Source organism: Microcaecilia unicolor, chromosome 4 (genome assembly GCF_901765095.1).
Source record: "Microcaecilia unicolor chromosome 4, aMicUni1.1, whole genome shotgun sequence".
Taxonomy (NCBI): Eukaryota; Metazoa; Chordata; class Amphibia; order Gymnophiona; family Siphonopidae; genus Microcaecilia; species Microcaecilia unicolor.
The window spans coordinates 295,556,950-295,570,667 of NC_044034.1; the positions used below are offsets into that span (position 1 = coordinate 295,556,950).

At 42.5% G+C, this 13,718-nt stretch overlaps 1 protein-coding gene across 6 annotated transcripts in view; it reads right to left on the reverse strand.

Moving 5' to 3' along the window:
* OGDH (oxoglutarate dehydrogenase) overlaps positions 1-13,718 on the reverse strand; it is a 173,745-nt gene that overhangs the window by 86,244 nt on the left and 73,783 nt on the right. For 4 of the 6 annotated variants that reach the window (XM_030201749.1, XM_030201752.1, XM_030201748.1 and 1 more), the window contains exon 5: positions 445-489. The exons of the other annotated variants lie outside the window; for them this stretch is intronic. In XM_030201749.1, the coding sequence (XP_030057609.1) occupies positions 445-489 (45 nt within the window). The remainder of the gene's footprint in view (positions 1-444; positions 490-13,718) is intronic. 6 annotated transcript variants of the gene reach the window in all.

Here is a 13,718-nt window from a genome sequence, read left to right on the forward strand (position 1 = left end):
TTTACTAGTAACATTACATTTGTTGAGAAATATACCTTTGACCTGTTTATCCTTCTTGCCCCTGTTTTTCTCCATTGGTATTACCCTATGTTTTCACCTGCTGTGACACTATTCAAGATCGTTTTAGTTCCAACACCCCTGCCGGCCAAGCCAATGAATTGCCACAGCAGTTATCTAAGCCCCATTATACAGAAGAGCAAAGAAATGCAGGTCATTTGATATAGGCTAGTCCATTTGAAAGAATATTTCTTAACAAATAAATTTTTTTTTTAATAAAACAGGAAAGCCCTTGATCAGCCACAATGACATGCGATGCTTCAACACCAGAACTTGATACGTGCCTCTACTGTATATTTACCCCATCTGTGCATGCCTGGGTTAGTTCAATCATCAGTTCAATTAAGACCTGATGCCCAGAAATGGTTAGACACACCATTTGCATACCTCCTACTGTTAGCACTCTCAGTCGCTCCATGAACACGGCAAGATCTGGGAAAAGGGAGTGGAGGTGATGCAGCAGGGAGAAGACAGAAAAGACCCAATCACAGTTAGTAAAAACTAGAATGGTGAGAGCACTAATGGAAATGCACAAAGTTAACATCTTCAGCAATGGGTAAAACCAGGAGAAGGAAAGGTTCATCTCCACGAGGGAGCTGGACACTGCATCAGAGGTGCAAGGCTGATATACTGGAAGTGTCTCTACAGGCAAGGGAGAGCTTCTGGAGCCTAAACTGATGTCTGAAATACAGAAAGACCTTGAGAAGGCCAGCTGATATAGACATGTCATGAAATAATCCAAAAGTCCAGGAAAGGCTCTCTCCAATGACAAGACTCACCTGTATACATATAGCAACAGTCTACAGATAACGATTTAAGGTTTGCCCTAGACTGAGAAGTCCACATGGCAAGTAAAAAATACATAATCTATTTTTAATATAAAAAAGCAAACATATAAAAACAAAGATAACAGAGGTGATGTTAAAACTCAACAAGGCTGAGTTTTAGCTTCTACCTGTCATCAGCGGTAAGACTACACCTTAGAAGTAATGTGTGCCATCTTTGTTCCATCAATTGAAATGCATACACTTTCTCAAGAAAAAAATAGTTTTGAACAGCTCTATCTTCTGGCTATGCAACTCTCATGAAAGAATATATAGAAACACCACACTGTACTATAGCACAGTGTCTTCCCTCTTGTGCATATAAGGAAGATGCTGTGCTATAGTATCATGTGGTGTTCCTCTTAGAGCTGTACCAAACACAAATAATGTATTCGGGGTCAAATACAAATATTTGGTACAGCCCTAGTTTCTATACACTCTTTCAGAAGTTGCAGTGCCAGAAAATAGTCCTGTCACAAACACCGTTTCTTAATGAAGTACTCTTTTTTTTTTTTTTTTTAATTGAAGGGTGATTAATATCCTTAACATGCAATTCCCACAACACGGACTGTGCAAAGCTGTCTTCTGGCCTTCTAAAAGGTGTATTATTGACTGGCAATACTAGCTGAAGAAAAAAAACATGCAAAAATAATATAGCCAGGAAAATCAAACATTTCTGAAGCAAAGTAGTATTCTTAATATCCAGTCTTCTGGCTAGTCAAATTCCATTACATTTATCTTTCACATGGGAACACCCAAAAAGGCTTGAAACACATCACACTGGAAAGATGCGGTTCTGGGGACAGTAAAGGAAGAAAGCATAATTTTCCTGATGACTTTAAGCATCATTTTGCCAATGACTGTGCTGAACAGTAATACTGCATTACACAGAAAAACAAAAAAAGAGCCCTCTCTCTTGCTTAAAAAAATGATTAAGAAATAAATGGAGAACAGCAAAACCAGGGCATGCTGAAGGTGCATTTCATTTTTCACACATAGTCTACATGCATGCCTTGTGTAGTCCGATAAGCTCTGCAAACGGAGTCCACAAGAACTGGCTGCTGCAATGGAGCAAACACACACAGGTGGAGGTGACTGATTATCACCAGTGACTCAGAACAAGGCACCGAGTAACTTCATGAGTGGTTTCCCTTTGCCTAAAGCTATATAAGTCTTGGACTAAGCAGTCATGGTGGTGACCAAACATCTCCACAGAAGCAAATCAAAATTTTCTTTGAGGGGTGAGGGGAGGATCTGTCAATCGAGATGTTCTTCAATAACATTAAAACAAAGCTTCTCTTGTATACACATATCTATTGAGATACTGTGAACGGAAGAATGGTTATTGTTGGTCAATACATTAATGATAGTCATACACAAACCATTAGCCATGGTGAGTGGCAGTGGTGTCATCCACAATGTCCAAGTAGTGAACAATCATCTGAACACATGCTGCCAAGGAAAGGGGTATAAAGGATAAGGACAATGAAGGAAAATTATAAATAAAACAGAATGGAGGTTTGCCATGACACCAGAAAATGTAAAAATGGGAATGTAAGGGTGCTGAAAACATTTATAGATTGTCTCAAAGGCATCATTAAAATATAACTTTTGTATGCCCATAACATAATTATTACACATCAATCATATATGTTCTGGCGCAGAACTGGGTTTTCACGTTTTCAAATAAATATCCATTAAAGACAGATTTGTCCCTTTGAACTACAGGATGCACTCTGGTCATTTTCTAACTTATTACACAATTTCACAAGTACACTGAGAAGCATGGATAAAATAAAACGCATTCTAGTCTTGCTTCAATCCATGATGGGATGGAGGGTACTACAAGCTATTTCAGGACTGATTTACTAAGCATTTTTTGTCATAGATGCGGCATTTTGGGAGAAAGGCCTTAGTAAATCAGGCTCTAGGTTTACTAAAAAAATGCAAGCCTCTTCAGACACACTCCAACCACTCAACTACTAAGCATGGGAACATTAGCTTACATGAATCAAATTGTTCTTTCATTTGCTTTCCATCTGTGGCCAGCAGCCAGTCATTTCACAAGTTTTCACATGAAGTTCATGAAATATTTTCACATGCATTTCAAAAGCTGTTCTCCTTGGTTGAACCCCTCCCCCAACTATAAACCACTTTGAAACATACCCACTCACCTCCCCCTCCTAAACAGTTCAAGTACTTTTGCTGAACCTTAGAGCTGAAGCAACGTTTCCTCCAAGACTATCCCTCAGCCCTGCTTCTTTGGCCCAAGAGCAGCAGCCATTTTCCTTACCGCCCCCTTCTCTGGGCCTATGAACTGTGCCCTTGCATATGACAAACTTCTCAGCAGGGATATTGCCAAACCCAAAGGAATTTCTCTAAACGCTGCTTCATGTGTCGCAGGAATTCCATTACTGTCCTAGCTACAAGAAATCTCTTCTCAGGGTCCGAAGCTTCTCAATAATAGCAACTAGAGCTGTACTGAATAGCATATTTTACTATACAAATACCAAATATGAAAAATGGGCATTGAGCTTTAACATAATAATAAAAGAAATGTGAAATCAAAGATCAAGTGTTTATTTCAGTAGGATTCAGCTCAGTAGATCCCCAGATTATTCGTATTCAAATTTAAATTGCTATTCGGCCAAATATGAATAATGTATTTGGGGTACTATTTGTGGCTAAATCAAATATGAATATTCGGTACAGCCCTAAACAAAGTCTGGAAATCTAAGGGAGAGGTTATCAACCTGTGCTACCAATCCCACGTCGTGCTATTTTAACACTGGATCTCACTGCATAAAACAGGACCCTGTACAAAAAGAGCACAACTTGTGGTAAGATAACCCAACTTAACAGTAGCCCACATTGATTACTCCCCCCCCCTCCAAATCTATGTTTTGATAAAAAATTAATACAGTAAAAACAAGCAGAGGGGTCCTCTGTTTAAATTTTTTTTACCCAGAAGCCTAAGTAACTTTCCTCCAAGAGGTGTAAACAAGTTCTCAACTGGAAGATGGAATGGTAAATCCTAAAAATGGCTATCAGGAAAGAAGGATTTATAGTATATACTCGACTAAAGAAATTTTGCCTCAAAAAAAGGTCCTCAAACTCCAGGGTTGTCTTAATGGTAGCAGTAAACCCCTCCTCCCCCCCCCCCCCCCCCCCCCCCGGCCATACACCTTCAATTTTCAAATCTCTTGTTTACAGTACAGCAGTGTCTACTAAGAGCAAATCCTCTGACCTGCCCTACCCATGTGGAAACAAAGTTGAGTCAGAAGGGATGGGACAGTCAGAAGGCACTCTCAAAGCAGACTCTGCAGTGCTGGAACTGTAAACAAGAGATTTGAAAATTGAAGGTACATGGAGGGCGGGCGGGCGGGGTGGGGGGGGGGAATTGTGATGCAGCTCATCTGCCAACAGGGTGTGCAGTGGAGGGGGGGACGACAGTGAGGGCATGCTGTTTAAGGTGTAGACAAGTTTCAAAAGGGAAAAACTCTGTGGTTCCCTTTTAATAAGTAGCTACTGAGTACCTCCAGGCACAATGGTAGCATTCTAATGTGTAAACCAATATAAAATATCTTGGCCTGTAGTTAATTTATATGTGCAAGGTGGCAAAATTACTAAACTTGAAAGCAACCATTCTTAAGCAACTGCAGAGATTCATCCTGCAAGTCTTTACTGTTTAGCTCTGTATAATTCCTACATACAGTACATGAATTTAATTAGAAAAGTAGTATGAACTGTACAAAAGCTTCCACCCAGTTAGACCAAAAACCATGGATAATAATGAAAAATAATACAAAGAAAAATGCTGTTCATGGGGTTCCTGAAAAGCATAGATTTAAATCTTTAAAAAAAATGTCCATGAAAGACAAGGGTAATAGAACAGTAAGAACTGAACTGCATGCAGTATCTGAAGTTTCATTCATTCCTTTATGGCCTCGACATGATTGGGTCACACAGATTTTGGACCTTTTTAGTCCCAAAACTGCCCTAGACTTATGTACAAGATCGACTTATAGTCTAGTATATACGATAAATATTATTACAATTTACCTAGAAATTTGTAGAACTATATAGAAGGATCAAGTCTTAAAATTATACTCCTGTATAATGGAAATATCATAGCTACTAATCATCAACAACTATAATTAAAATCTCAAATCCAACTTCATCTAAACCAGACATGCCACGACTGGAGTGTGCCAAGCAGTGCAACCCACAAAATGTGACAAACTGAAGTTAGTCTACAGGGAACAGCCCACCCAGCTGCATTGTTAACACTGAGTAAAAGCACATTTGTTAAATATTTCCATTCAAAACTCTATGCAGACGCATGCACAAAGTCATGGCAAATGGTATCAATCTTTATATCTATAATAGGCCTCAGAGTCTGAGCAATCACCATACAGACACAGTAAATATGGAGATCCAAAGTCATGTACACCACTATTACATCAAACTGCATGAGCTCCCAGTGACAAACAAAAATGTTATTTGCTAGAAGGTTCTGCATACCAGTGTTTCCCAAGCTGGTACTGGATTACCCCCTTGCCAGTCAGGTTTTCAGGATATCCACAATGAATATGAATGAAATTAATTTGCATACATTGCCTCCATTATATGCAAATCCTTTTCATGCATATTCATTGCAGATATAACAAAGATACTTACCTGTAGCAGGTATTCTCCTAGGACAGCAGAGCCCTTATATTCTCACAATTGGGTAACACAAGCTGCGTTGTCCAGTCGGGATCTTATGACAAGCATTAAGGAGCATGAGACACACTGACCGCGCATGCGTGAGTGCCTTCCCCCCTGCTGGGTGAACAATCACCTCAGTTGAGTATAACAGCAAAAAAGGAAAAATAATAAAGGAGACAACTCCAAGGGGAGGTGGAAGGGATTGTCAGAATATAAGGCCTGCTGTCCTCTGAGAATACCTGCTAAAGTATCTTCAGTTTATCCAAGGACAAGCAGGCCTATCTATTCTCACAAGTAGGGATCCCTAGCATCCAGACTCACTACAAATAAACCATGGACAATTTGGCCTTGCAACAGCAAGGACATAACTCAGATTAACCTGAAACTATATACAGAGTGAACATGCAGCCTGGAACAGAATAAAATGGGCCTAGGAGGGTGGAGTTGGATTCTAGACCCCAAACGGATTTTGCAACACTGTCTGCCCAAACTGACTGTCATGTCGGGTATCCTGCTCAAGGCAGTAGTGTGATGTGAATGAGTGAACTGAAGCCCTGCAAATTTCTTCAATGGAGGCTGACCTCAAGTGGTCAGCCATAATATCATGGCTCTGATATTATGAGCCATGACATGACCCCTCCTAGGGCCAGCCTAGCCTGAAGCCTGGAACAGAACTGAGGGACCTTGTGGTCCACCGAGGTGGTTCCCCACAATTGGAAGATCTCACAGGCAATGCCCATATTGAGAGGCCATTTGTGTGGCTGCATTATCCTGCTCAGTCTGTCGGCCAGAGTGTTGTTTTGCCCACCAGATAAGCGACTCAAAGGAACATGCCATGCTGGCGAGCCCAATGCCACATCCAGACTCCTGACAGAGGGAGTGATCCGGTGCTCCCCTGCTCGTTGGTGTAATACACGGCAACCCGACTGTCTGTTTGAATGAGCACAATTTGATGAGATAACCGATCTCTGAAAGCCTTTAGAATGTTCCAGATTGCCTGGAGCTCCAGGAGATTGATCTACTACTACTACTATAAATTATTTCTATAGCGCTACCAGTCGTATGCAGCGCTTCACAATTTAACATGAAGAAAAGACAGTCCCTGCTCAAAAGAGCTTACAATCTAAATCAAATATCATCTCCTGGGTGGACCAAACACCCTGGGTGTGAAGCCCATCTACATGAGCCCCCAAGCCTAGGAGAGATGCATCCGTTTCCAGCACCTTTTGAGGCTGAGGAATTTGGAATGGAAGTCCCAGAGTCAAATTGGTCCATCACCGAAGGGAGCTTACAAGCTCTGGGAACACTAGGATGACACCTTCCAGGCTCCCCGTGGCTTGACACCACTGAGAAGCCAGGGTCCATTGGGCTGATCTCATATGAAGACATGTCATGGTTGTAACGTACACTGTGGAAGCCATGTGGCCCAACAATCTCAACATCTGCCGAGTTGTGACCAGTGGAGAGTGTCAAACTCTGGAAGCGAGTGCAACAAGAGTTTCCCCAATCGTCTGCGAGAGGTAGGCTCAAACCTTCTGTGTATCAAGCAGGGCTCCTATGAACTCCAGTCGCTGGCAGGGTGAAGGTGGGACTTGGGGTAGTTTAAAATGAATCCTAGCAATTTGAGCACCTGAATAGTCATCTGCGTAGGCCTTCAGAAGGGCTGAGAGTTCCTCTGCAAGTACCTGCCTGTGCTGAGAGCTGAACGAGTGACCTCTTGGTGGACAATTTGGAGGTTTCTGAGACCAATTGAGGATTATTTCAAAGACTCACCAGTCAATAGTTATAAGAAGCCACCTTTCTTGAAAAATTTTCAGCATCCCCCCCCCCCCCCCCCCCCCACCCAACCTTTACTGCGGCTAAGCTCTGCTGGAGCCAGTCAAAAGTTTGTACCTTGCTTTGCATGGAGAGCAGCAGGGGCCTTTGGCGCATGCTGTTGACATGAACAAGTGCACTGGGGCTGAGTCTGAGAAGGCTCGCAAGCCGAGGAGCTGTACCTACACCTCTGATAGCAATAGGGACTCCCTCCTTGGCTTGCCAAAAAGTCCTCCTAGCTCAGGAGGTAGATGCAGAAGGCGCTTGGCAGGAGAGACAAGAGATGGTATCAAAATATTTCTTGATTTAGCCTGTAACCTCCTCAACCTTCTCTCTGAAAAGGTTATCCCCCCCTGGCATAGGCATCTGCCAACAGCTGCTGAACAGAATGTTCCAAGTCAGACACATTCAGCCATGAGAGTCTGCACATTGCTGTACTCTGTGCAGAGATCCTGGATGTCACATCAAAAATGTCGTAAGTGCCCCTGGCCAAGTACTTTCGACATGCCTTCTGCTACTTGGCCAAGTGGCAAAGTGACTCGGCCTGCTCCAGAGGGAGCGTCTCAGCCTGATCTATCAACTTGTGCAGAGTGTTTCACAAGTAGATGCTCTGAAGAGCTGGTAGGATTGTATTCGGGAGATGAGCATTGAGGCCTGGAACATCTTTCTCCCTAAACAATCCAGGGTTCTAGCTTCTCTACCTAGAGGTGCCGAGGCACAGCCCCTGGAACTCCTGGCTCTTTTGAGAGCAGATTCCACCATCATGGAAATATGAGGCAACTGAGGCTTATCAAATCCAGGTGCACTGTGGATCCAAAACATGGAATTGTTCTTTTTGGGCAAAACTGGGACCGACAGAGGGAACTCCCAATTCTTAACAAGGACTTCCTGGAGTACCTTGTAGAGAAGGACAGTCACAGTCTCCCTTGGAGGAGACGTGTAATCCAGAAACTCAAGCATCTTGGCCCTAGGCTAGTTCTCCATTTTTAAAGAAAATGGAATGGTGTCAGACATTTCCTTTACAAAAGATGGAAATGAAAGGCTCTCTGGGGACACTTTCTACTTTCAGGTGGAGGGAAGGGTTCAGAGGGTATCCAATAGGGCTTGTCTGATGAAAAGTACCGGTTATCTTCCTCTGACTCCCATGAACACTCCTCATCAGTGTCAGACAAAACCTCTCTAAGGGAGGGTCAACACCGAGCTTGCCTCGATGCAGAGGAGCCATTTCCTCGAGAATGGCATTGAGAAGTCTGTTCCTGTCAACTCAGGCGAAGCTTCCTCCACTGACATCAATGGGGTCCCGGCTTGGGTGGCAGTCAACATCAGGGCCGAATGTGGTACCGGTCTCGGCAGACACTCTGAAGGCTGAAGGCAATGCGAAGCCGCAACGGGAGGCAGGGTAGACACAATCACTCCAGGGTGCTGATGAACTCCATTGCATAAGGCCATCAAGCAGCTCAGCAAGCAAGGCCCGCATGCGCTCATCAAGGGTTGACATCGGGAAAAGATGAGGCTCCGGTTCAGAGACAGGTTGCAGATCTGTTGTGGTCAATACTGGAGCTGGCTGGTGGCAGAAGACCACATTGGTACCTCCTATATGGAGGGAGAGCGGTCCTCCCAGCATTGACGCTTCTCAGGTGCCGAATCCCTGGTGCCCCAAAACTGCGTCGAGGGGACGATGCTTCTTGACCTTAAGCCTGAAACTTGTCACCAAGGCTCCTTGGTGCTGATGAGAACGATGTCGAATCCTCACACCACTTCAGGGTTGGGTCCGATAATGGAAGGTCCCAGGGACTCTGCACAGCAATAGGCCTCAAGGCAGGTGGAGACCCACTCAATGCACCACTGCTCTCCAGTATCTGCAGGTCTAGCAGCAGCCATGCTCACTGATGTTCCCGACGCTGGTGTGATGCTCAATGTCTATACCGATGTTGATGCAGAGGAACTGGACGGCTCCAAAACATTTCTCACGTTGAGCCTTTCTGTAAACTTGGGTCCTTTTCTTCATATGAAGACAAAGGATGCAGTTTCCAGGGCTAAGGTTGGTCCCTAAACACTAGAGACACCAAGAATGGGTGTCTGTTCCAGAGTTCATCTGATTGCACCAGATACAGCGCTTGAAGCCACTGGAAACTTTAGTGGACATGGATGGGAAAACTTCATCGGCTAAATTAAAGGAAGTGATGGTGCCTGAAAAAGGGATTAGGCACCTGAAAAAAAAATAGGGCGTGAACCCAGCAAAGGCCCGAAAGAGGCCTTGTGACGACGAAAAAGTAAGAAAACAGAAAGGGAAAACAAAGCTCAGTGAATGGAAGCACCGTCAAAAAGGTGAAGAACACGCCGAAAGGCATAAGAGAAGCTCTTGGATTGAGCAATGTGTGGAGATGGTGAAAAAAATACTCTCCTCACTACGGTAAAAAAGCAACTGAGGTGACTGCATTTGCACTGCAGGCAGGAAGGCATTCACACATGCGTGGTGGAGCGTGTCTCATGCTCCACAAAACTCTTCTTATGTTTGTCATAAGATCAGGGCCAGCTAACGTGGCCTGCGTTACCCACTTTAAGAATAGATAGGCCTGCTTGTCCTCGGAGAACCTGAAAACCTGACTGGTAATGGGGTATTCCAGGAACAACTTGGGAAACACTGATGTACACAGATCAATTTCAAGCAGGGAACCCATGGTCTCCATGAAGCAGTACTATTCCAGAGCCCCTTACTACCAGTTATCTTCTTACATTACTGCCTGAAATAATGTAAACAGAAACCTTCACCATCCTGTATATAAGTCAACATGTATCTTCTCTTATCTCTCTCACATAAGAGTGCAAACTCTCTTGCCTTTGCACAATGGATGACTTGGTTAAGTTTAATCTCTAAATCTATCAAACTATGGTCAAATGAACACAGTGGTTTCTCTAACTTGTCCCAGACAGCTAGACAGCTTTGTTATTGTGTGCTTTCAAACCGATATATGTTTGAAGTGACATCTTCAAGTGTCTTTAACATATAGCACCAATTATCTTCAAGGCACCTATCCCATCCTATGCCTCAGGAGTCACCTCAAATTCTGCTTTTTATTTTTTCTCTTAAAAGATCTGTGGGACAGTTTCCGTTTCTGCAACTTTTATTCAATGATCCCTGTTCTAAAGCGAACTCTACCTGATCACTCGTTCTAGAGTCCCACCCCACTAGTTACTTCACTATAGACGTCAAAGAAATCCGATTTCTTGCAACTTTGCTCAACTGACATTGCCCCTTCCCCACTCAGCTTAGTTCTTCCCAATTACAGTCTCACTGTTAACTTATAGCCTTAACTATGCTATGTCATTCTGTCAGTCTTGACTACATTTTCAGTTCCGAGAAGCATGTGGGCAGGTGTCTCTCTTAAGTGCCGTGTATACTCTATAGTGCTATATAAATTGGAAATGTTTATACACACACTAGCAGGTACCCTGCAAAACGTCTGAAGATATGTAGATATAGATATACAGAGAGACAGATCCCACATTGTTCAACGTGACAACAGTGTCCCACATCCCCTCTTACCACTTCCTGATTAATTCTTGTCCTGACCAGGTGGCCTAAAGGCTAACCACCAAGTCTCAATCCCACCCATACATGTACGTCACCACACCTAAGCTTCTCTCGGTGGCTAGCAAGGTACATGGACTGGAACTGAAGAGGGGAAAGAATGGGGCAAGGTGAATCTTTCAACTAGGAATCAGAATGGTGAAAAGAAGAATACATGGCACACTCACTAGATCAATTTTCTTCTCTATATTTTTTTGGCTTATTTTTAAATACTGTAAAAGATAAATATTCATGTGATAGCACAAGCATGAACTTCCAAAGAAGGTTATGACTTGGCTCCCACCTGTATACCTGTATTATCTTTTTGAATATATCATTCGAGGGAAGTTTGTGTTTTATTTTACATAAAAAAAAGGGCTAGACAACACTAGTGCTTGAGTGCAGAAAGCGGCTGGATTTTTAGGATATCCCAATGAATATGAATGAGTTGCATTTGCATACAATAGAGGTGGTACATGCAAATGCATCTTTTGTATATTCAGGGTGGAAATCTTGAAAACCTGTCTGGCTTGTGGAACCTCGAATATATTCTTAAGCAAATCCCTCCTCTGTATTTAAGCTCCTCTATTAGTATTCAGTCACCCTTTTCCTGTGCTGTCATCACCCCCTGGTCCCTCCTCTTACAACACACCTATGTTTGAAGGGTGAGTCTCCTAATAAATGTTTGTATAGTAAAGAAAAACTTTAAAAAAAAAATCTGTTTCTGTACAAGAAAATCTTCTAAAGTAGACCTTGCATAGATATCCCTTGCTTAACATATCAGTTTGTAATAAAAGGAACCACAGCTAGGTCTTCACTAAGCTGTATGTGTTTCTTCAAAGCAGGAATGACTACAGGTAGAAAAAACAAGACACTACTGAGAAAGTCCAGATTTAATACCTGAACAAATCCTCTGCTGACGGCAGAGAAGCTCTCTCTTCATTCAATACAAATTTTATACATGGCTTGTATAAGCATGCTGTGCTTTAGCAGTGGCCTTCATGCTGCAACATCTACCGATGTAATAAACATGTTTGCTGGTTTACGACTTGTAAATGTACTTCAGCACCCCACAACACAACAGGATGTTATACTGATTAGCTGCACTCATGATAAAACAGCGATAGGCTCCTAAAATATCTGTGCTGAGAAGTTTTCAAGTGGTCCAAAATACAGCCATCCATCATCTTCATCACGCACATTACAATCACATCACTTTTCTTGGCATACAGTTGTCTTCCAAAAAGCTAGAGCGTCAAATTCAACATTACTCATTACATTTCTAACTATGTGGGGTGGCCAACAAGCATCCTTTTTTGATACGCTTATTCCTACTGCCTCCCCAAGGTAATTGCATTCTAGACCTGACAAGCTACTAGTAAGTCCTCTACAATCTCAGAAGCAGTGGGTTTCATGAGAATCTGCATTTTATATTCTGGAATCACTATTGTGGAACTCTGCACCTAAATGTCTGTCTTGAAACATCCTTACCAAAATTCAAAGTTGCTTTCAAAACCCACTTCATTTGTCAGGTGTTTGGAGAAACCTGAGCATCGGTTTCTGAAACAGGGTGAAGACTATGGTGTCTATCTTTTTTTTTCTTTAGTACTTTTCCAGTCCTCTAGTCCTGTTTTCTGTCTGTTTTTTTTAAATTTTTATTTGCTCTTCTGTTATAAACTGCTTTGCAAATGAACTGAATAGTAGTATAGAAAGTTTGGTAATAAACAAGTTCTATGTTCAACAGCAACCACTTAACATGTAAGTTGGTGATCTGTGGATTTTTGGCCCTTATATGGCTAGTACTGTACAAAAACTCCATTTGAACAGCACAACACTATCTGTAGGGTAAGGGCATGGTGTTGTGAACAGGGGCAATGTTTCAAGTAATCCAGACAGAAGCAATATTCAGCTACTATCTGTATAACTGCAGTGCAGTGAGTGCTGATTATACTGTAATCCAGCCCCACTGAATATAAGGAAAAGTTACATGTCGCAGCCAGGGATGCTAGTTGGCAGTTTCCTAGGGCTTGGAAAAACTTTTCAACAAATTTGGTCCCCAGTGTGAGACTGTTTGCCACATCGTGCTCGTAGTTACCTGTTGAACTTATAACTTGAAGTACTGACGTTAGGGAGGGAGGAAGGAAGCTGACAACGTTTTGGTTTGCTATTGTTTGTGGATCAGACTGCCATGCAGAAACAACATGTGCTTACGGTCTGGTCTAATGTTGTGTCTGTTGTTTGGGTGGTGGGAAGAGGGAGGTGGGGGGGGGGGGGATGAAACTTGAATCACCACAATGTACTTATATTTTTTCTTTCTGGTGTCTATCTTGGTATTGTGTGGTTCCAATAAAGATATATATATTAAAAACAAAAAACTACAGTCACTGCCGCTGAACACCGACTCCTTGTTTCTGAGTCTCGAAATCCAGATATTAAGGGTTTTTTAAATAGTTTTTGGCAAGCAACTATTTGGAACTGGAGTTCCTACAGGTACAGAATTAAGTAGGTGGCAGTTTAAGGGATGGTAGATTCTGAAACTGTAGAAAATGGATGCTGCATGTCTTTGAGAAAGATAGGTCAAGGAATATAAAGGCCTGAAATAATATGCAGGCCAGATTAAAAATTCAAAAGCCTGTCTAACTCAAAGATAACAAGCAGATTGACAAATAGCTTGTTGGTGAAAAGAGTTGGCAAACAGGGTGCAATAACAGGTGGACAGCCCAAAAGAGAAGTAGCGGTTA